Here is a 20,727-nt window from a genome sequence, read left to right on the forward strand (position 1 = left end):
GTCTGGCGTCACGTCTGCTTTGGTTGTGGTTGTGGGGTTCCCACGCTCAAAACGAGCATAAAAGTTGTTGAGCTCGTTGAGGAAGGAGACATCAGAGGATGCGGGGGAGGGTTTGGTGGTCCTGTAGTCTGTGATGGTCTGGAGTCCTTGCCACATGCGTCAAGGGTTGGAGTTGGAGAAGTGTTCTTCTACCTTCTTTTTGTAATGGTGTTTGGCTTTTTTGATGCCCTTCTTTTGATTAGCCCTGGCTGTGCTGTAGGCGTGTGCATCTCCTGACCTAAAGGCGGTGTTGCGGGCCTTCAGGAGGAGACGAACATCCCGGTTCATCCAAGGCTTCTGGTTGGGGTACATGGTGATCCGTTCCTAGGTGGTGACACTGTCTGTGGTTTTGGAGATGTAATCCAGTACAGATGAGGCGTACTGGTCCAGGTCTGTGTGGGTGAACATATTCCAGTCTGTGTTTTTAAATCTGTCCTGGAGCACTGTGTCTGTCCCCTCTGGCCACACTTTAATTGTCCTCACAGCAGGTTTCACACGTTGGATGAAATGAATATTTAGTGTATATCAATGTGTGTGTCTCCTATATGATATATGCAAGTGACATTTTTTACTGTAACAGCGATTCATACAGGAAAATAATGACTATTAATAAGGTTGCCCAAACTTTTGCATCACACTGTGTACAGGAACATAGTGAAGACGAGTTATTTAAGAGAGTAAAGAGAGGTTAGTTTATTTTGGAGTAGAGCTGCATTTATTAAGAAAAATTTAAAAAGACAGGAACACTCTTTAGAGGTTTGTGGGTGGCTCTTAAAAGAGCCGTTGTGGGGAAGTCACTCAGACTTCAAACAGGCTACTCCTTTGGTTGCCAAGACACAGCTCCCTCCGCCGAGAAGTGGGCCATGAACTTCTCCCTCACCAGGACAGCCTCTCTGGAGGAGTTGTTTGCTGCCATACGACCCAGGCCTTGCAACGGCTCCACCACAGCAGGTGCCCCTCTCTTGTCCAAACAGCGCAGAAAATTGTGGAGAACACACGTTGCCTTCACGCATTTCTCTGCAATTTCAGGACGGAGCTCCATGGAGTGCAGATACAACCTCCACTGTGAGGGAGAGAGAGAAGTTCCAGCGCTCCTTGAATCCCTCTGCAATGGACCGCCAGTCTGCAGTTGAAGGGACAGCCATGAAATCATCCACTAGACAGTCCCAGATGGCCGTCGCTACCTGGGAGATGATCTGGCTCACCGTGGACACACCAACTCGAAAACTGAATGCGATGGTCCTGAAGGTAGGGCTGTTTGATATAACGGTATATATCAGATGACGATATAAAAACGTCTATCGTTTCATTTTACGCTATCGTTTGTTTCGTGTTGTTGCAAAATAAACAGTTTACGGCAATATTTTCTCATGGTTCTGATGGTCCCTGTAGTGGCTATATTCATTTCTTAAAGTTCTCTCTTTCTCTTATATTTAATATAACCACACTACAGACAGACAAGCGCCTGTTTTTATGCGTTGTCGTTAGCAACAACGACGGTAACACCATTGCGTGTCCGCTTGTTTATGTTCCACATAAACCTTTCACAATAAAGCTCAAGATCCTGTTGAGACTTTTCAAAATAAACTGAATCACGTGAAAGAGCAGATTATTTACGGATGAGAAGTAAAAAAGAGCCGCCAGGTGCTAAAAAATAAACCTTAGACTCAAACGTTAGAACAGGCTTTTCCCCGCAGCACGCCGTGTAATAAATACTCACAAAGAAAACGGCGCCGTTACAACTTATGTCTAAAAATGTATCGTTTCATGCATCGGTTAAAACACTCGACTCCAGCTACACGACGCGCAGCTGGAAACACTTCACACAAGTCGAGCTGCCCGAGATTCACAGACTTTACAGAAAATGTTACATTTTTGTGATTTATATCGTTATCGGACGATAGATGTCTTATATCGGGATATGAGATTTTGGTCATATCGCACAGCCCTATCTGAAGGAGTCCCCGGTGGCAAGGAACCTGGACAAAATTGTAAAATTTATTTATGTGACTATGCAGCTTGTGGGGATAGGTTAATTGATTAATCCAAATTGCACTAGGTGTGAATGTGCGAGTGAATGTGAGTGTGAATGGTTGTCTGTCCCTTGTGTTAGCCCTGCGACAGACTGGCGACCTGTCCAGGGTGTACCCGCCTTCGCCCTATGACAGCTGGGATAGGCTCCAGCGCCCCCCGCGACCCTGAAAAGGATAAGCGGAAGCGAATGGATGGATGGATGGATTATGTGTACTGCAGTTACAAATGCATTATTCCAATTCCAAAACACTTTTGTGATTCAGATTTAAATTACAAAGCATAAATCTTACATAAAACCTTTTGTTATTATAAGGATAATTACATAATGTATATTAGATATAATCTAAAACAGTCTGCAGGGATTATATACAAATATTCAACTATCCCAGAATTAAACCAGGTCTAAATAAAAGAAAGGAGTGAGTGTCACAACAAAGATTAACCCACAGTGGTCCTAATACCACAGTTTGATATCAGCAAACACCGAGAGCATACACTGATAGACATCACAGCCATGCTGTCATTGCAAATACTGATAACAGCATAAATTGAATTAAATCGGGACTTGATGAGACCTTCTGAGTATCACTAGAAATATTATACGCAGTCGTCTCTGTACCACAGTTTGCTTTCAGTAAACACCGACGGCATGCACTGTTATCATAGCACATCCATGTTAGCAGTGTATAAACGGATGGTTTAGCATATATTAGCACAGGTATCAATAAAGGACTACCGTATTAAACACTTTTACTAACCTCAGGCAGACGGACAGGCGCTCTGCAGGTGGGATTGAGCACCTGTAGTTGGTGTCTAGGCGGGCGATGCTTGAACCAACGCGGGACAGCAGGTCCTCAAACTGGGCGAGGGAAAGATATTGCTGAAATGAACGTCATCCAGGTGCAGCTCCTGGAGCAAATGGTGAAACTCACCAAACTGCTTACGCGTCTGGAGGACCTGATGGACCCAGGTACGGCGAGGACGTCCTTTACGCCGCTGCTCTGCTCTCCACAGTAAATAGAGAAGGGAGACTCTCTCTTCAAACGCTAGCTCGACAGCTGCCATGTAGCAAAGATACCGTCCGGCACAACTTCCTCCCACATCCCTCCCACATTTCCGGTTCAGGCGCGTCAAAATTGCGTATTTTGACACACGATGAATTCGCGTTGGACACGCGTCGAGGTGCGAATGTGCACACGTCAAATTAGGGGCGACTGGGGCGTTTTCGCTCGCGTCTATCGTGTTCGGTGTAAACACACCGTTACAGACACAAGATAAATCAGATAACTCTGCACTGAGCTCCATCTGAAGGTTTAAGACAAGTTCAAATACAATAAAGCACAGAGGTAGCAAAAACAAGTCAGATGTCATGAAAATCAAAAACATGTCTCAAAAATGAAACGAGCTGTTACACCTGAGACTCATACTGAGTCATGTCAGTGATTACTTCAGCTGTTTCCTGGAATACAGCTCCTTCCTGGAGGACTGAACGGGTGGAGGCTAGGATGGAGGAGCTCTCTGACATCCGGCGCTGACGGTCCCATCAGGGTAAAGGACGCCAGCTGACCTCAGTCAGGTGGGCTGTGTTAACAATGCTGGTTTCAGACAGTGTTCCCGGGCACATTTGGTAAGCAGCACAATCATGCTGATGAGGAATGCAGTGTGGTCCACAGGTGTCCAATAAAGGAGTGCAGCCTCGTCCCACACACACACTCTGGTGTGACGCACTGCAGACCATGGCGAAGTCTTTGTGTTGTTTATGAAGTACTCCACAGTCTTTTAAAACCTCTGCCATCTTTACCTCTAAACATCTTTACATCTTTACCCCTAACCCTACCCTAACTTATTACCAGCTGAACCGTCTTGCTTTTTCAGACATTTTTACCTTGTGCCAACTTTATTGGGACCTGCAGCAAGCATCAAATTTAGTTTAAACATTTGTTATTTCTGTTCTGTAGTGAATTGTAGTGAATCTTGCCTCATGTGACTGAAAGTCTTTAAATATTTCACATTGAAAGAACTTTTGTGGTTGTAACAGTCTTGTTTCCTCTGGGTTAAAAATGATTCTGACTATGAAAGCTCAGCCACCGGGATCAGTCAGTTGTGTTGCCGATCGTGGACTAATAGTGATATCACACGATTCCTGCAGTAGAAGGAATTGATCGATAGATAGATAGATAGATATAGATGTCAAACCTGAGTCAGCCAGCAGGGGGCAATGCTGTCCAACTCTTCAGCATCATCATCAGCTTTTACAGAAACACAAACATCAGAGACTGCAGACTGCTCTGAAAGCAGCAGAAGGCCTTTAATCATTCAAATGTAGTCACACCATCAGAGATAACATTATTTTGACTTTATTTTGAAAGACAGGAGCAGAAACCTTTATTCATGCACACAGAGATGAGTGAGAGCAGCTTTCAGGGCTCGGCGTTAGCTTTGACTTTACTGAAGGTTTCCTCTTATGCTTTGTGCTTCTGCAAACAGCAGCAGAACAAACGCCACACAAATCATCATTTAAGGGTTTTAGTTTTATTTAAGCAGCTGCTTCAAGGAAGACCTTCAGGCTTCTACAGAGAGCAAACCTCAGTCACATATCAGCTCAGACGCAACGTTCAGAATCAGAGAGGCTTCCACTTCTTATCTATAACTGAACCTCCAGAAACCTGACAGAGAGAAACCCAGTCAGAACCTGCCTGAGAATCTGTCTGATTTAAGTTCCTGTCTGTGATGCAGAGACAGCAACAGGGAGCTGCTCACAACTTATTTTATTTTGAAAATCTGACTGAGAACCGCAGAAAGAGCTATGTTGAAGCTGTAGTGTGTAAGTGTGAAGTACACAAGTGGGTTAAAATGAATAAAATCTTCATGTTTTCTCACAAACACTGGCCTGAAACATCAATCACTCCCTCAGTGCAGGTCTCGGTCAGTCTTCAGGTGTTTGTGATGCGTCTTTGCTGAGATGTGACTGATCAGCGATCGATCAGGCTGAATATTCATGTTTGATCAGCAGCTGGGATGCTGCAGGATTCACTTTTAAACATTTATGGGAGCTTCGTGATCGATCAAAGGTCGGGATGTTGGATCTTTAAGGCTGAAACTGATCGATTAATTATCAATAATGTAACAGAGTGAGGAGGACTGGCTGATTGATCAGTGAGCATCAGTACTGCGATTGATGAGAAGCTGCTGTGGTTAAAGAGGACTCAGGGGGGCACCGCAGAGCTGCTCAGGTCGCCCTTCAGTGGATGCACCACCACATGACCGCCAGCGAGGCCAGTACACCAATCACAGAGCTTGTTGCAGAGGAGGGGGCGGAGTTACACAGGTCAGAGTTGCAGCACTTGAAGGTAAAACTGGAAACCTGGAAGTAATTGATGATGTCACAAATCAGTGATCAGACAAAACACGCACAGCAGTAGGAGCACATTCATAATCAATACACTAATTCCTCCTTGTTAGGGTATCGATCACACTGGAGTCTGGACTCCAGAAACTTCAAGAACTGCAGGAACCTTTAAGGCGGTTCTGAAGGAGGGTTTTGAACGTGCCAGAGGAGAAGAGTTTACAACAGCACTGCAGTTATGTGCAATGTTCCCTCTAAGCTGCGCGCGTGCGCAATTGTGCACTGCTGGTACGGTCTCTGCGCACAGAAAAGCTGCGCACAAAAAAAAAATCTAACCTGAATTGAGATTAAAATTAATACTTTAACAATTCAGTTTTGCAGTGTGAGTCAGTGACTGGCTGCTCCCGTATGGGATCAGAACGATGCCACCTTATCCCATAGTCCAGCCAATGATGCGATTCACATTCATATATACGCAGCTGATCAACGTCGCTGACAGGCTATGACTGCGTCCTTATGTGCCGGTGTTTTAGCGAGCAAAGCGGCTGATGTGGAGTGAAGCCACGTTAATGACAACGTGTACAACCATTGGAGATGTGAGCAGCACAGACGGAACAACTGACGGACAAAGTGTGGACTTTATACCAGTTTTTAAATTGTGTTGATCGGCCACGTAAAACCAGAGTTATGATAAAAATATCTGCAATGTTTGTTTTCTTCCTGAATACTGTCGTTGTTTATATTTACTGCGGAAGAAACGGTAAAAACGGCGTTTTATAAGGAAAACGCTCGAAAGCCTGTGAGCAAAAACAACCCCCCCACACACACACACACACACACACACACAAAAAAGGCATTTAGTTGTTAGGGGAGGGGGAAGTTTTAGGAGTGATGGCGTGTTTGAGATGTGAGAGATTTGAGACGTTTAGCACAAATCTTGTGTAGTTCGATACTGTTGACCATAATATCCTATTAGAGCGATTAGAACATGCTGTAGGTATTACAGGTACTGCACTGCAGTGGTTTGTATCATATCTATCTAATAGACTCCAGTTTGTGCATGTAAATGGAGAGTCCTCTTCACACACTGAGGTTAATTATGGAGTTCCACAGGGTTCAGTGCTAGGACCAATTCTGTTTACATTATACATGCTTCCCTTAGGCAGCATCATTAGAAGACATAGCATACATTTTCACTGCTATGCAGATGACACCCAGCTCTATCTGTCCATGAAGCCAGATAACACACACCAATTAGTTAAACTGCAGGAATGTCTTAAAGACATAAAGACCTGGATGGCCGCTAACTTTCTGCTTCTTAATTCAGATCAAACTGAGGTTATTGTACTCGGCCCTGAAAAGCCTAGAAATATGGTATCTAACCAGATTCTTACTCTGGATGGCATTACCTTGGCCTCCAGTAACGCTGTGAGGAACCTTGGAGTCATTTTTGACCAGGACATGTCCTTCAATGCACATATTAAACAAATATGTAAGACTGCTTTCTTCCATTTGCGCAACATCTCTAAAATTAGAAATATCCTGTCTCAGAGTGACGCTGAAAAACTAGTTCATGCATTTATTACTTCCAGGCTGGACGACTGTAATTCATTATTATCAGGATGTCCAAAAAACTCACTGAAAAGCCTTCAGCTAATCCAAAATGCTGCAGCAAGAGTCCTGACAGGGACTAGAAAGAGAGAGCATATTTCTCCTGTTTTGGCTTCCCTTCATTGGCTTCCTGTTAAATCCAGAATTCAAAATCCTGCTCCTCACATACAAGGTCTTAAATAATCAGGCCCCATCTTATCTTAATGACGTTGTAGTACCATATCATGTACCATGTAGTACCATACTTGTTGTTCCTAGAGTATTTAAAAGTAGAATGGGAGGCAGAGCCTTCAGTTTTCAGGCCCCTCTTCTGTGGAACCAGCTTCCAGTTTGGATTCGGGAGACAGACACTATCTCTACTTTCAAGATTAGGCTTAAACTTTCCTTTTTGCTAAAGCATATAGTTAGGGCTGGACCAGGTGACCCTGAATCCTCCCTTAGTTATGCTGCAATAGACGTAGGCTGCCGGGGATTCCCATGATGCATTGAGTTTTTCCTTTCCAGTCACCTTTCTCACTCACTATGTGTTAATAGACCTCTCTGCATTGAATCATATCTGTTATTAACCTCTGTCTCTCTTCCACAGCATGTCTTTATCCTGTCTTCCTTCTCTCACCCCAACCGGTCGCAGCAGATGGCCGCCCCTCCCTGAGCCTGGTTCTGCTGGAGGTTTCTTCCTGTTAAAAGGGAGTTTTTCCTTCCCACTGTTGCCAAAGTGCTTGCTCATAGGGGGTCATATGATTGTTGGGTTTTTCTCTGTATCTATGAAGCGCCTTGAGGCGACTTATGTTGTGATTTGGCGCTATATCAGTGGGGCAAAAAAGTATTTAGTCAGCCACCGATTGTGCAAGTTCCCCCACTTAAAATGATGACAGAGGTCAGTAATTTGCACCAGAGGTACACTTCAACTGTGAGAGACAGAATGTGAAAAAAAAATCCATGAATTCACATGGTAGGATTTGTAAAGAATTTATTCGTAAATCAGGGTGGAAAATAAGTATTTGGTCACCTCAAACAAGGAAAATCTCTGGCTCTCACAGACCTGTAACGTCTTCTGTAAGAAGCTTTTCTGTCCCCCACTCGTTACCTGTATGAATGGCACCTGTTTGAACTCATCATCTGTATAAAAGACACCTGTCCACAGCCTCAAACAGTCAGACTCCAAACTCCGCCATGGCCAAGACCAAAGAGCTTTTGAAGGACACCAGGAAAAGTATTGTAGACCTGCACCAGACTGGGAAGAGTGAATCTACAATAGGCAAGCAGCTTGGTGTGAAAAAATCAACTGTGGGAGCAATCATCAGAAAATGGAAGACATACAAGACCACTGATAATCTCCCTCGATCTGGGGCTCCACGCAAGATCTCATCCCGTGGGGTCAAAATGATCATGAGAACGGTGAGCAAAGATCCCAGAACCACACGGGGGGACCTGGTGAATGACCTGCAGAGAGCTGGGACCAAAGTAACAAAGGTCACCATCAGTAACACACTACAACGGCAGGGAATCAAATCCCGCAGTGCCAGACGTGTTCCGCTGCTGAAGCCAGTGCATGTCCAGGCCCGTCTGAAGTTTGCCAGAGAGCACATGGATGATACAGCAGAGGATTGGGAGAATGTCATGTGGTCAGATGAAACCAAAGTAGAACTTTTTGGTATAAACTCAACTCGTCGTGTTTGGAGGAAGAAGAATACTGAGTTGCATCCCAAGAACACCATACCTACTGTGAAGCATGGGGGTGGAAACATCATGCTATGGGGCTGTTTTTCTGCCAAGGGGACAGGACGACTGATCCGTGTTAAGGACAGAATGAATGGGGCCATGTATCGTGAGATTTTGAGCCAAAACCTCCTTCCATCAGTGAGAACTTTGAAGATGAAACGAGGCTGGTCTTCCAACATGACAATGATTCAAAACACACCGCCCGGGCAACAAAGGAGTGGCTCCGTAAGAAGCATTTGAAAGTCCTGGAGTGGCCTAGCCAGCCTTCTTTCTCCCTCTGATGACATCAACAAATAGGTTGACATGATGACATCATACATCTCCTTCCGTGTTGACAACATTATCCCCTCAAAAACAGTCTCCATCTACCCCAACAACAAACCCTGGATCACCAAGGAGCTCAAGGAAATTTAAAAAAAGAGGACTTTCTTCACCGGCTCTGCACTGGATAAAAAGGAGGTCAACAGGGAGGTCAAGAGGGCCATAAGAACTGCTAAACTGGAGTACAAAACCACTGCTGAAAAAAAATTCACCACAGCGGACCTCCGCTCACCCTGGCAGGGCCTCAAAACCATGGCCTCTGTGAATACTGTGGTCACCTCCCCCAGAACCATCCAGGTGGAGGGCAGCAACCCCTCCTCCCTCCCTGATGACCTCAACGCTTTCTACACCAGGTTTGAGACGGACAACATGGCCCAGCTTGAGGAGTCCAGATCCTCACTCAAACCTGGCAGCTCTGCACTCGCCTTCAGGACTGAGGACGTGGTGAGAGCCCTCAGGAGGATCAGGGAGAGGAGCTCACCCGGCCCTGACAACATCAGCAGTCGAGTTCTGAGCCACTGTGCAGGGCAACTAGGAAGTGTGTCCCGGACTCTATTTGAACACTCAGTTGACAGTCACACCGTCCCCCAGCTGTGGAAACACTCCACAGTCATCCTCATCCCCAAAAGAAAAAACACAAAGTCTCTGAATGATCTTCGTCCTGTGGCCCACACCTCCCTGGTGATGAAGGCCATGGAGAAGATCATAAAACAGCACATCGTAAGAGCAACTGACCCCCTGATGGACCCACTCCAGTTTGCTTACCGTGCACGTGTCGATGATGCAAAACTCTTCATCTTGGACTCCATCCACAAGCATCTGGAGCTCCCTGACTCTGCCAGACTTCTGTTTGCTGATTTCTCATTAGCGTTCAACACTCTGCAGCCTCACATCCTGGCCACTAAACTTTCCTCCCGATTTCACCTGGATGTTCAGTGGATATAGGACTTTTTGACCAACAGGACGGGTCAACAACTCTCTCTCCGGTCTCCGTTCCACCTCCACTGGCTCCCCCCAGGGCTGTGTGCTCTCCCCCCTGCTCTTCATCCTCTAAACTGATGACTGCAGATCCACACAGCCCAACTGTCACCTGGTGAAATATGCTGACGACACAGTTCTCCTGTCACTGCTGTCAGGCCCCTCACAACACCACGGGCCCGCTCTGCAGGAGTTTGTAGAGTGGTGTGACAGCTCCAAAACTTGAACTGAACATGAGCACTGATGCTAGCTGTTACCATCAGAATAATGACTGGAGTTCAAAACCAACGGGTTATTCTATTCAATTCAAATACTTTATTGTCCCACAAGTGGAAATCTGTTTAGCAGCAAGGCAACAATAAGAGTGAACAAAACAATAACCACAACAACAACCACTTCCACTCTAACCCTAACATAGTTCCACTGAGGCTCAGGGGTTAAAGGTCAGAGGTACCTGGGGGAACATCTGTGCCAGCCGGCCGTACTCACAGTCCGAGTACTTCATACACTGACGGTACGTCATCCCACCTGCAGGACAGACACATTAGAAACATGAGTAGAACCTTGGAGGTAAGAGCTGCTGGGCTGATTTGCATCCAGCTGGAGGATCAGATGTGGAGCCTCCAGACTTACAGAGGTCAGGAACAGTTCTATAGGTGAACAGGTAAAAGCAGGTGTGACTGTACCTCTCTCCCTGAGCGTGAGGCAGGCGTCGTCATAGCTACACTCTCGCTCTTTGGTGCAGCTGGCTGTGTAGTCCTTACAGCTGTAACAGCGGATGGCTGATCCTGAAACACACCACACATCTGGATTACAACATGTCCACTCAGGGCTCTGAAGGCCATCTGAGTGGGAACAATGATCAGAAACATAAAAAAGGGTTCCCTGCCTTCTAAAATGAATCAGAACCAAGACTTTCAGTCCACACTAGTTCTTCATCTGATCAACGTGAAACCAGCTCCAGCCAGGATGAGGGTCCAGGTCATTAGGGTCGTCTAATTACAGGTTAAATGAGCAAGAATCTTAAACACAGTCGGACTTTCAGCTCTGCAGACACTCCAAACATATTGAGTCAGGTAATAACAGGTCATCACTGACAGAGGCTGATTATTCCCGTAGAGCCAGTTCCTGTCACAGTACAGCCTTCCTGTTAATGAAACGTTAACTGTAGACTCTACATGGACCTACAGCCTGCTCACACCTGACCGCAACATCTATGGTCACATCTGCAGTTTTATCCCATCGATCACCTGAACCCGTTAACCAGACTCAGACCGATTCACCATCTGCCAAATGACTCTGACTGTATCGGAACTCGGGCTTCACATCAGACCCCAGTTTACTCAGAACAATCAGACCCTGGATATGCATACATCACGACTTCCATTCCTTAACTTTCTGTTATCCACAGTCAGAGAGCGGTGCCCTAGTTTAAAACTAACAAGAGTGTACGAATAACTGTTTCCACGTGGGACTCGAACTACAGTTTGGAAAAAGAGAAAAACTTCATCTTTTCTAAAGCTTCATGAACAAAAAGGCCACATTTAATCTGAAGCTCTTCTTTTCAGCCCACAGTATCCTCATAAATGTGCAAAACCTTATTTCTTTATAACCATTTTCATTAGTTATGATTTAAACCAACAGCTAGCAGCCGCACCCATCACCCGTCCCACTCACTGTGAATGCTTCCTATTCAGCACTTTCAGTATCGTTCAGATACATAGGGACTGTTGAGCTTTTGTATTCAGTTTCATTTACACAGCAGCAAATCACAACAGCAGTCTCTTCAAGGCTCTCTCTGTTTTACAGTAAAGACCCTATGTTTATAAGTATATATGTATATGTTTAAGTATATGTATATAAAGTCTACAGAGTCAGACATGTGAATGAATCAAACATACCCAGTCCGATCAGAGTGCAGCAGATCACCAGACAGATCCCCAGGGTGCTCTTCATTTTCATCTCTGCACAGCTCACAAACTCATCTGTCAGAATAACAGAGCAGGTCCACAGCTCATCCAGCAGCAGCTCTGATGATGATGATCAGGAGGAGGAGCGATGACTGACTCTCATCAAGGCTGAGTGTAGCTCAGAGGCCACACCCACTGGATGGAGCCTGTGCCATCATCTTATAAACAATCACATGCATTATTTCCATGGGTCTGCGGTCTGCAGTCACCATGAACACAGGCGTGTCCTCAGTACCAGCAGTCACAGAACCTCTAGTGTCAAACGTTCGGTCCGTTTCTTTGGTGAGTTTGTTCCACTGCAATGTTCAAACTGACACGTTCAGCAGGAAGTTTACAGTTTGCAGTTTCTGTGGTGTTCGTACAAACCAAAGAATGAAAACAGAGAGGTGAAAGCACCAAAGGATTACTGTCTCTCTGTGGGAGCCGTGGTCAGAGGTGGACAAGGAGACATGACTTACACCAACTTTCTGCTTGACCTTTCACATTTAACCTCGAATCAACTCAAACTGCTCGACCGTCTCCACGAAGCTTTCGTGGTTCAAGCCTTTAACATATATCAGGGGGTGCACAATATCATATCAGGCCTCACGGAATAAAAATAATAAACTAGAACAATTAAAATTAGAAAAAATGATCCACGATTTGGACGCCAACAATGCAAGGGCTCCCTCTTTAGATAAGTACAACACTATTTGTGCATTAAAATATAAACTAAATCAAATACTAACCAGCAACATTAATAGAGCGTTCACCTTTGTAAGACAGAAGTACTTGAATTTGGGGACAAGCCACATAAGTTGTTAGCTAGACAGCTAAAGAAGTTAAAAAATGACAGAATGATTCACAAAATTAGATCACGCAATGGAAACCTGGTTACATCACATAAAGACATTAATGATAACTTTAGGCAGTTTTATCAATCTCTCTATACTTCTCATTCCACTGCAGGGCCTAAAGATATGCAGGACTTTTTAGATAAGTGTGATCTCCCTGTGTTAGATCAGGTGGATCGCAAGATTTTGAATGCCAAGATTACAACTGAAGAAATTATTAAATCTATTGGTTTATTAAAAAATGGTAAGCGTCCAGGCTGGGACAAGATTTTATTTCCTGGATAAAATTACTCTACAAGAATCCCACAGCCAGAATCCTTACAAACCAAACGTCTGTGAAGGTTCTCAGTCATCCAGGTCATCGTAGTCAAAGGAGCTTGCAAAGAAAAGCGTCTGGACTTCTTTAAGTTGCTTGAAGACGTTTCACCTCTCATCCGAGAAGCTTCTTCAGTTCTAAGGTCAAATGGTGGAGAGTCCCAGATATAAACCTAGTGGGAGAAACCCCCCACAGAGGGACAAAAGGACCCCCTGATGATCCTCTAATCGCCTGAGCCAAGGTGGGAAACTGGCCGTGGGTCCCAATCAGCCAGAGTTTCGGGTGTGTTCATTGTGAAACCTGGCCCCACCTTATCATGCGAATTCCTGAGGTCAGATGGCCCAGGATGTGAGTGGGCGTTAAGGCGTCTGGGAAGGGATCTCAAAACTGGATTATAGATGGTAGAGAGTTGGTGTTGTAAACCACCGCCTCTGTTCAAAGATGGTCGCTCACAGTGGACATAGATGCTTCTTTCACTCCTCTTTCAAACCATCTGTCCTCTCTGTCCAAAATGTGAACATTGGCATCCTCGAAAGAGTGTCCTTTATCCTTAAGATGCAGATGGACTGCTGAGTCTTGTCCTGTGGAGGTGGCTCTTCTGTGTTGTGCCATGCGCTTGTGAAGTGGCTGTTTGGTCTCTCCAATGTAGAGGTCTGAGCATTCCTCGCTGTTTATATCTGGGACTCTCCACCATTTGACCTTAGAACTGAAGAAGCTTCTCGGATGAGAGGTGAAACATCTTCAAGCAACTTAAAGAAGTCCAGACGCTTTTCTTTGCAAGCTCCTTTGATTACAAACCAAACATTATCCACTCAGTTTAAGCTCAGCAGAGGGACACGTCAGGCATGTGTTCTTAGTCCTGTTCGCTCTGGAACCCCTGGCACAGACGATTCGTACTCACCCTGATATACGTGGCTATGACACAGCATATACTTCTAATACTATATCGCTCTATGCTGATGACATTTTACTATACATAACAAAACCCCAAACCTCCGTCCCGGCAGCCCTCTCCGTTATTGACAAATTTGGCACCTTCGCCGGTTACAAGATCAACTGGAAAAAAAGTGAAGTATTGCCCATCAAATTGGAAAGCAATGAGTGGTTTGCATCTCTCCCATTTAAAATAACTTGTGAAAAAATTACATATCTGGGCATCACAATAACAAGAAAATATAGTTCCTTAGTGAAAGAAAACTTTCTCCCTCTACTGGAGAAGCTAAAAAACAACATCCAGTTTTGGAGGACACTCCCTATCTCCTTGATAGGAAGAGTGAACTCAGAATGGTATTTCTCCCGCAATATCTGTATTTGGTCCAAAATATCCCAATTTTCCTGCCCAAATCTTTCTTCAACAAGCTGGATGCCATTATTATGCCGTTTAAATGGAACTACAAAACACATAGAATAAAAAAAGAACACCTATGTAAACACGGATCCCTTGGTGGACTTGCACTACCTAACTTTATGCATTATTATTGGGCATCAAATTTAAGAATAATTTCCCTCTTACTGGATGATACAGCGTTACTCCCCCATGGTCTGCAGATGGAGCGGGAGGACTGCCTTCCTTACTGTGTTGGTGGAATTACTTTCTCCTACTCCCTTGACAAGTGCACACTATAACTATAACCCAGTGATCCATACCACAGTGCGAATTTGGAAACAAATAATTAAGCACTTTAAACTGAAATCATTATCAATGAGTATGCCTGTTACAGCTAACCCCTCTTTCCTTCCATCATGTGCAGACGGAGCCTTCAACGTGTGGCAGGAACTGGGAATTCGTAAATTAAAAGACTTATATTCAAATGACACCTTCATGTCATTTCAACAATTAATAGATAGATTTGGACTACCATGCAGCCATTTTTTTTAGATATCTTCAACTACGAAATTATATCCGCACACATCTGCCGCAGTTTGAAAGCATGTCGTCTGACACCTTGGATAGATGCCTTAGTGATAGCCGGGGGTTCGAACAGAGTCTCATTATTCTATAACTCACTACAGGAGATGAGTACACCTTCAACTCACTCAATTAAAGAGGAGTGGGAAAAGGAATTTGGGATTTCCGTATCGGAAGATTTTTGGCAGGAGGTCTTACGCAACATAAATACGCTTTTTATTAATTCCCGTCACTCTTTAATTCAGTATAAAATTGTACACAGGTTACATTGCTCAAGGGAAAGACTTCACAAAATGTACCCAGACTGCTCTCCTCTCTGCGAAAAACGTATGACACATTATGGAAATCTGTTAGATAGTTTTGCACTTTGTCCAAGGCTTCAGGGTTTTTGGTGTGACATTTTTACTTACCTCTCTAATATTTTTAAAAACAAGATTGAGCCAAATCCAACAGTAATTATCTTCGGGATCTCCAAAGAAACACAAAATTTACAACATTCTCAAAAAAGGTTTATGTCATATGCACTGATCATCGCAAAGAAACTGATCCTGCAGCTTTGGAAAGGCAAAGAGGTTCCTGTGTTAAAGATGCGGCTTGCAGAACTTACAAATACTCTTCACCTTGAAAAAATAAGATATACCATGAATGGCAATGTGAAAGATTTTGAACTAATCTGGCACCCTTTACTTGCATATCTTGGGAAAATTTACATTTTTGGCAGTTGGGGGATTGGGGCCCATAGAGGGTGTTTGGTTTTTTTTCGTTTGTTTGTTTTGTCTTGTTTTGTTTAGAGAAAAAGGGGGCATAAGTTCTATTAATTTGTAACAACTGTGATACTTGCTTCTAATAAAAGACATTTGAAACAAACCTTTAACATATATAATGATTGCTGTGAAACTTTAAAATCAAAAACTTTTCAAGATGTTTCTGAAAAACGATCCGTTGAAATCTGAGGGAAAGTTTGAAACTGAATATCTGAAAAACTATCAAAGATAAAAGCCTGAAACTTCACTGTTCTTTCTCGTCATCAGAATAATTCAGGATCTGTGATTTGGGACGTCTCTGAGCAAAGGGCTTTGATCAGTGGTTGTTGGCAATTGTTGACAATTCAGATTTTGACTGATTCTGATGAAAACTCCAGGCTGTTATTTCTAGGGTGTTTTAGATATTCTTGTGCAGACATTTTCAAACTAATGACCTGAAAGTAGGTCGATGGACTGTTTTTCAAGGACACACATCTAGAAGTTTTTAGATTAGATTAGATTAGATTAGATTAGATAGAACTTTATTAATCCCTCGGGTGGGTTCCTCTGGGAAATTTGATTTCCAAAAGAAGCACAGCACCGACAGAAGTTACAGAGTTACAGAATATTACACACACATATATATAAATACAGAGACAATATAAATAAAATATACGAAGGGGATAAATAGAATAAATAGGAATAAAAAATAAAAAATAAAAATACAAGTGAAATAAATAGAAAAAAATAAAATAAAAAATAAAAATAAAATTTTGATGTATGAAGCTAAAATTTCACAACACAAATTCATTCTGTGAAAATCTTATGGAACTATGTCAAGCCTGAAATGTTTTAAAATGTACTGATTTCAGGAAGAATGACCTCAGGTCATAAATCAGGGGACTAGATCTCATGAATATTTTACAGCCTGTCTGAGAGCTCAGAGCTGGATGTGGAGCCTCTACAGAGTAACAGCATCTCAAAATGGCCTTAAAGCTCATGTTGTAATGTTTCTTTGACCAATCAAAACCACGGTCTGAGACACATACCAGATAAGAGTAACTTTCATGCCCCCCCTCCCCCCCACAGGGAGAGCACAGAGAGGCCAACCCGTCATCAGTGTTTGAATGCCGCTGAAACGTTGTTTTTTTAAATAGTGCCTTTTCCTTCATCAGCTCATCAACTCTAGTAAACTGAAAACATTATGAAAGAAAGCAGCTTCACAGATGTTCAGGATCAACTCTGATGATGCCTTTGTCTCCTCCTCAGCCTCAACTGCACACTCTAGACCAGGGGTCCACAATCCCAGTCCACGAGGGCCGGTGTCCCTGCAGGTTTTAGATGTGTCCTTGATCCATCACAGCTGATTTAAATGGATAAATTACCTTCTCAACATGTTTTGAAGTTCTCCAGAGGCCTGGTAATGAACTAATCATGTGATTCAGGTGTGTTGACCCAGGGTGAGATCTAAAACCTGTAGGGACACCGGCTCTCGTGGACTGGGATTGGGGACCCCTGGTCTAGACTCTCGGTAGGAGTTAAATAAGAGTGTCGCTGCACGGCCCTCGGGGCTGATGTGGTGGTGGCGTTCAATGACAGTCGTTTAACTCAGAGTGGCAGAAGAAGAAAAGCTCAGTGTTGGTACTCGAACACTCCAGAAACAAACAACAAGCTTCATTGAAAGAGAAACAAAGAGGAGAGGAGGTCAGCGGGCAGCAGAGACAGAGAACAACAGCCAGTTCATGGCCTGGCCACAGAGGCTGCTTTGTTCTCCAGCATCAGGCCATCAGCCCCTCATTGAGCATTCATGTCAATCAGCTGCTCCACCCGCAGAGCAAACACGCTGCTGGACAGATCCAACAAGGTTCAAGAACACAATGGAGAAATGCACCAAGCCCCCAGTATGTCAGTCCTTCATATACGTTCAACAGACACATGTGCTCAACACTGATACCAGATATGTCCCATGTGCTTTGGGTTTTAGACCAAAACAAGGAAAACACCATAAAAATGCAGAGTAATTGATTTCCACGTTTTTAGGGTTATTGTTTTTGTTCTGTATAGCCAACACTGAAAACATTGTCATCTTTTCACATTTCCCCTTTAGTTAACTAAGTCTAAGTTTGCTCGTCATCATCATCTTCCTCTACCTCTGATGTAACCGTCCGCACTGTATCTTTGATTCTACTCTTTTATATATTGATTTCATCACCTCTTTATTTATTCTCGTTTACTGCTCACTTCATCTCTCACCCTGCTCCAAATCATTGATCCTGATAAATTGTGTTGGCACCCTCTGGTGGTCACAGTCTGCAGCAGCCTTCTGTGGTCAGCTGACTCTGAAGCCTGAACCAATTAAATCATTGGAAGACTGAAGCAAACTGTTTCTCTGATGATGAGAACAGTGGAGGTAAGTGCTGTGTGACGGACTTTCCACCATGTTATATCAGAATCAGAATCAGAATCAGAATACTTTATTGATCCCTGGGGGAAATTATTTAATATGGACCAACCTTTGACCTCCCCAAAGGAGGACTTTTGAGGATTTGCATTTTTTCCCCTCTTAATATTAAACACCTTCATTTTGTGTTTACTTGTGTTATCTTTTCTAACACTTAAATTTGTCTGACGATCTAAAACCTTTAAGTGTGGCAAACACAAAAAGAGGACGTCAGGAAGGGGGCGAACACTTTTTCACACCACTGTAACTCAAAGAATGAACCAACAGCCAGTCTGTGAGACACAGAGGGATATGTAGAGTTGGATATCTTGAGACCGGTCTTGCTGTCTCAGATTGACATAGTGGTCAGGAGATTTGGAGTCAACAGTATCCATGAACGTAACGTTCGATAATGTGCCATGCGCAGAAGCATCAGCTCTAAGAGCCGTGCTTACAGAGCGCTTTGTAGTGAATCAGAAGAGTCGACTCCCATTGAGCGAGAGCTGCTCCTCACTTAATTTCCTTTGGCTGCTCAGCTCTCACACAGTGGCTCAGCTATGCTCCAATCCCTCCATATTGTGGCCAATCACATGTGAGGATATAGGATAATATCATTATGTGAAAAACAGAGAGGGTGAGAGAGGAGACAGTCAAGTGGAGCATACGTCTGTCCTCTCAGTGAGTGATTGAGACAGTAGACAGCGGTGAGGAGGGCTGTGCCAGTGCAAAAACACATAAATATGCCCGACACTCGTAAACGAAGCAGCATCTGGCTGCAGTTTAAAGACTTTTTTGTCTCCGCCTCAGTCTTGGTCTTGTCTCAACTTTGTTTTAGTCTTGACTCGGTCTGTCTTGGTCTCGATACCCTCTGGTCTTGGTATTGTCTTGGTCTTGGTTTAGGCGATCTTGACTACAAGTCTAGGAATATGTTTGGTGTCTCTGGAGACTTCATACGTTCTCCAGGTTAATCTGATTTGATTATTGAGAGATAAGTTGGCAGCTTTTATTACTCCATAAAAAAGAGAAATAAAATTAAAAGAAAATCAATGTAATGAACATTATATTATTTTATATGACAGAACAGAACACACCAATATTTAGATCACACACTAAAAATTGATTGAAATGCTTAGGAATGGAGTTACTAATGAGATAATACATGTTTATTGGAACTTTTTGGTTTTTGGATAACTAAACAGACCCCGGGTCAAACAGACCCAGGAACATCATTGGTGTACCTGAGCAGGGTTAAAAGGTGATTCTGAGCTCATCTTCTCAGTGACTGCTGTAAAATTAAATAAATAAATAAATAAAATTATAAATGAACACGCAAAGCAAATTATTGTGCAACAGTTGCAGAACAAAGAGGGAATAATGCAAATGTGCACTTACAATTTAAAACAAGATAAAAACGTGTATTTATTAAAACCGAAGAGAAATTTGGTTTAAAACAACAAAAAAGAAATGTTTCTCCTAAATTCAGCCAGCAGAAAGGTTTATATATTTAAGGTTTATAAACTTTGTTCTGTATGTCGAGTATAAAATGTGTCCATGTGCATGTGTTTGACTGTATTAGACCTAAATCTGAAGAAGATATGTGTTTCTACTTGTCCTACATTAGATATATTAGCATATTTACATTTGTTACTTAGCTAACGTTGCATAAACAGTCTGACTGCAAAGCAACAAATGAAGCTAAAAACAGACAAACTGATGATGACTTTGTACACATGATGAAGACAACAGGTGTTATCTTACCTGTTCAGTCTGTACCGTACTTTTCTGCCATCTCTCTGAGACAACTGCACAGACTTTGCACAGATATGAGATCTCATGTGATTTCATGATATCACAGGAGCTTCTGCCCATGAGTCACATGACCACAGCCTGGCTAGATTGTATCAAGTTATATCAACATGACTGAATTTAACAAATGTTAAGTAAACTGTACATGATTTAACTACTTTCATTGTGAAAATTTATAATTGTTTTGTTTAAATTACACTACTTGTTAACAAAACCACCAAATTTCACTTTATCTCACTCAGATGTCCAACAGAATAAATGTTAATGAATAATCTTAAAACATTAAATTCAGCTAAATTTTGACTGAGCTAAATCAGTGGCTCATGCCCCACATGCCTCTGTTAGTAAGTTTTGTTAGCCAGGTCTGTTTATCGGTGTGAAGCCAAACGAACTTAAACGTTTTAGGATAAACCGAGCAGACAGTTCACTCTTTAAGCTAAGTGTATTTATGGGAGCCAAACAGCTGCCCGTGGACTGTGGTGAGGACACAGACTCAACCATGCTGTGCTGAAGTTTGTCCTTAAAGCGCTCTTATCCAGTATAAACCACTAATAATGAGACAGACAGTAGATGGAGAAGTCCTCCTCCTGTTTCTTTTGTTGTTAACTGCCATGGTTTATGTTAGGGAAAATATTCTAAAACACTTCTTCAGTAAAGAC

The 20,727-nt window shown here is 43.2% G+C and overlaps 1 protein-coding gene across 1 annotated transcript; it reads right to left on the reverse strand.

Annotated features, from left to right (window-relative positions):
• Positions 1-4,357: 4,357 nt before the first annotated feature.
• On the reverse strand, positions 4,358-12,105 carry LOC102309206 (CD59 glycoprotein). Its single transcript, XM_005950217.3, has 4 exons — positions 11,953-12,105; positions 10,738-10,839; positions 10,506-10,579; positions 4,358-5,437 (listed from the first exon to the last, which is right to left on the reverse strand). Exons 1-4 carry the CDS (start codon positions 12,011-12,013, stop codon positions 5,315-5,317), a joined length of 360 nt encoding a protein of 119 aa, XP_005950279.1. The 5' UTR covers positions 12,014-12,105; the 3' UTR covers positions 4,358-5,314.
• Between the last annotated feature and the right edge of the window lie 8,622 nt (positions 12,106-20,727).

The sequence above is a fragment of the Haplochromis burtoni genome, unplaced genomic scaffold, assembly GCF_018398535.1.
Source record: "Haplochromis burtoni strain Fernald_Lab_line unplaced genomic scaffold, NCSU_Asbu1 Contig_763, whole genome shotgun sequence".
NCBI classification, from domain to species: domain Eukaryota; kingdom Metazoa; phylum Chordata; class Actinopteri; order Cichliformes; family Cichlidae; genus Haplochromis; species Haplochromis burtoni.

Bases quoted from the DNA above. Each gene is read 5' to 3' on its own strand.
- LOC102309206 (XM_005950217.3), bottom strand. From the start codon at position 12,013: ATGAAAATGAAGAGCACCCTGGGGATCTGTCTGGTGATCTGCTGCACT. The intron at 10,840-11,952 runs GTATGTTTGATT...GGTGTGTTTCAG, and splicing joins CTGCACTCTGATCGGACTGG to GATCAGCCATCCGCTGTTAC. The intron at 10,580-10,737 runs GTACAGTCACAC...TCTGTCCTGCAG, and splicing joins CCTCACGCTCAGGGAGAGAG to GTGGGATGACGTACCGTCAG.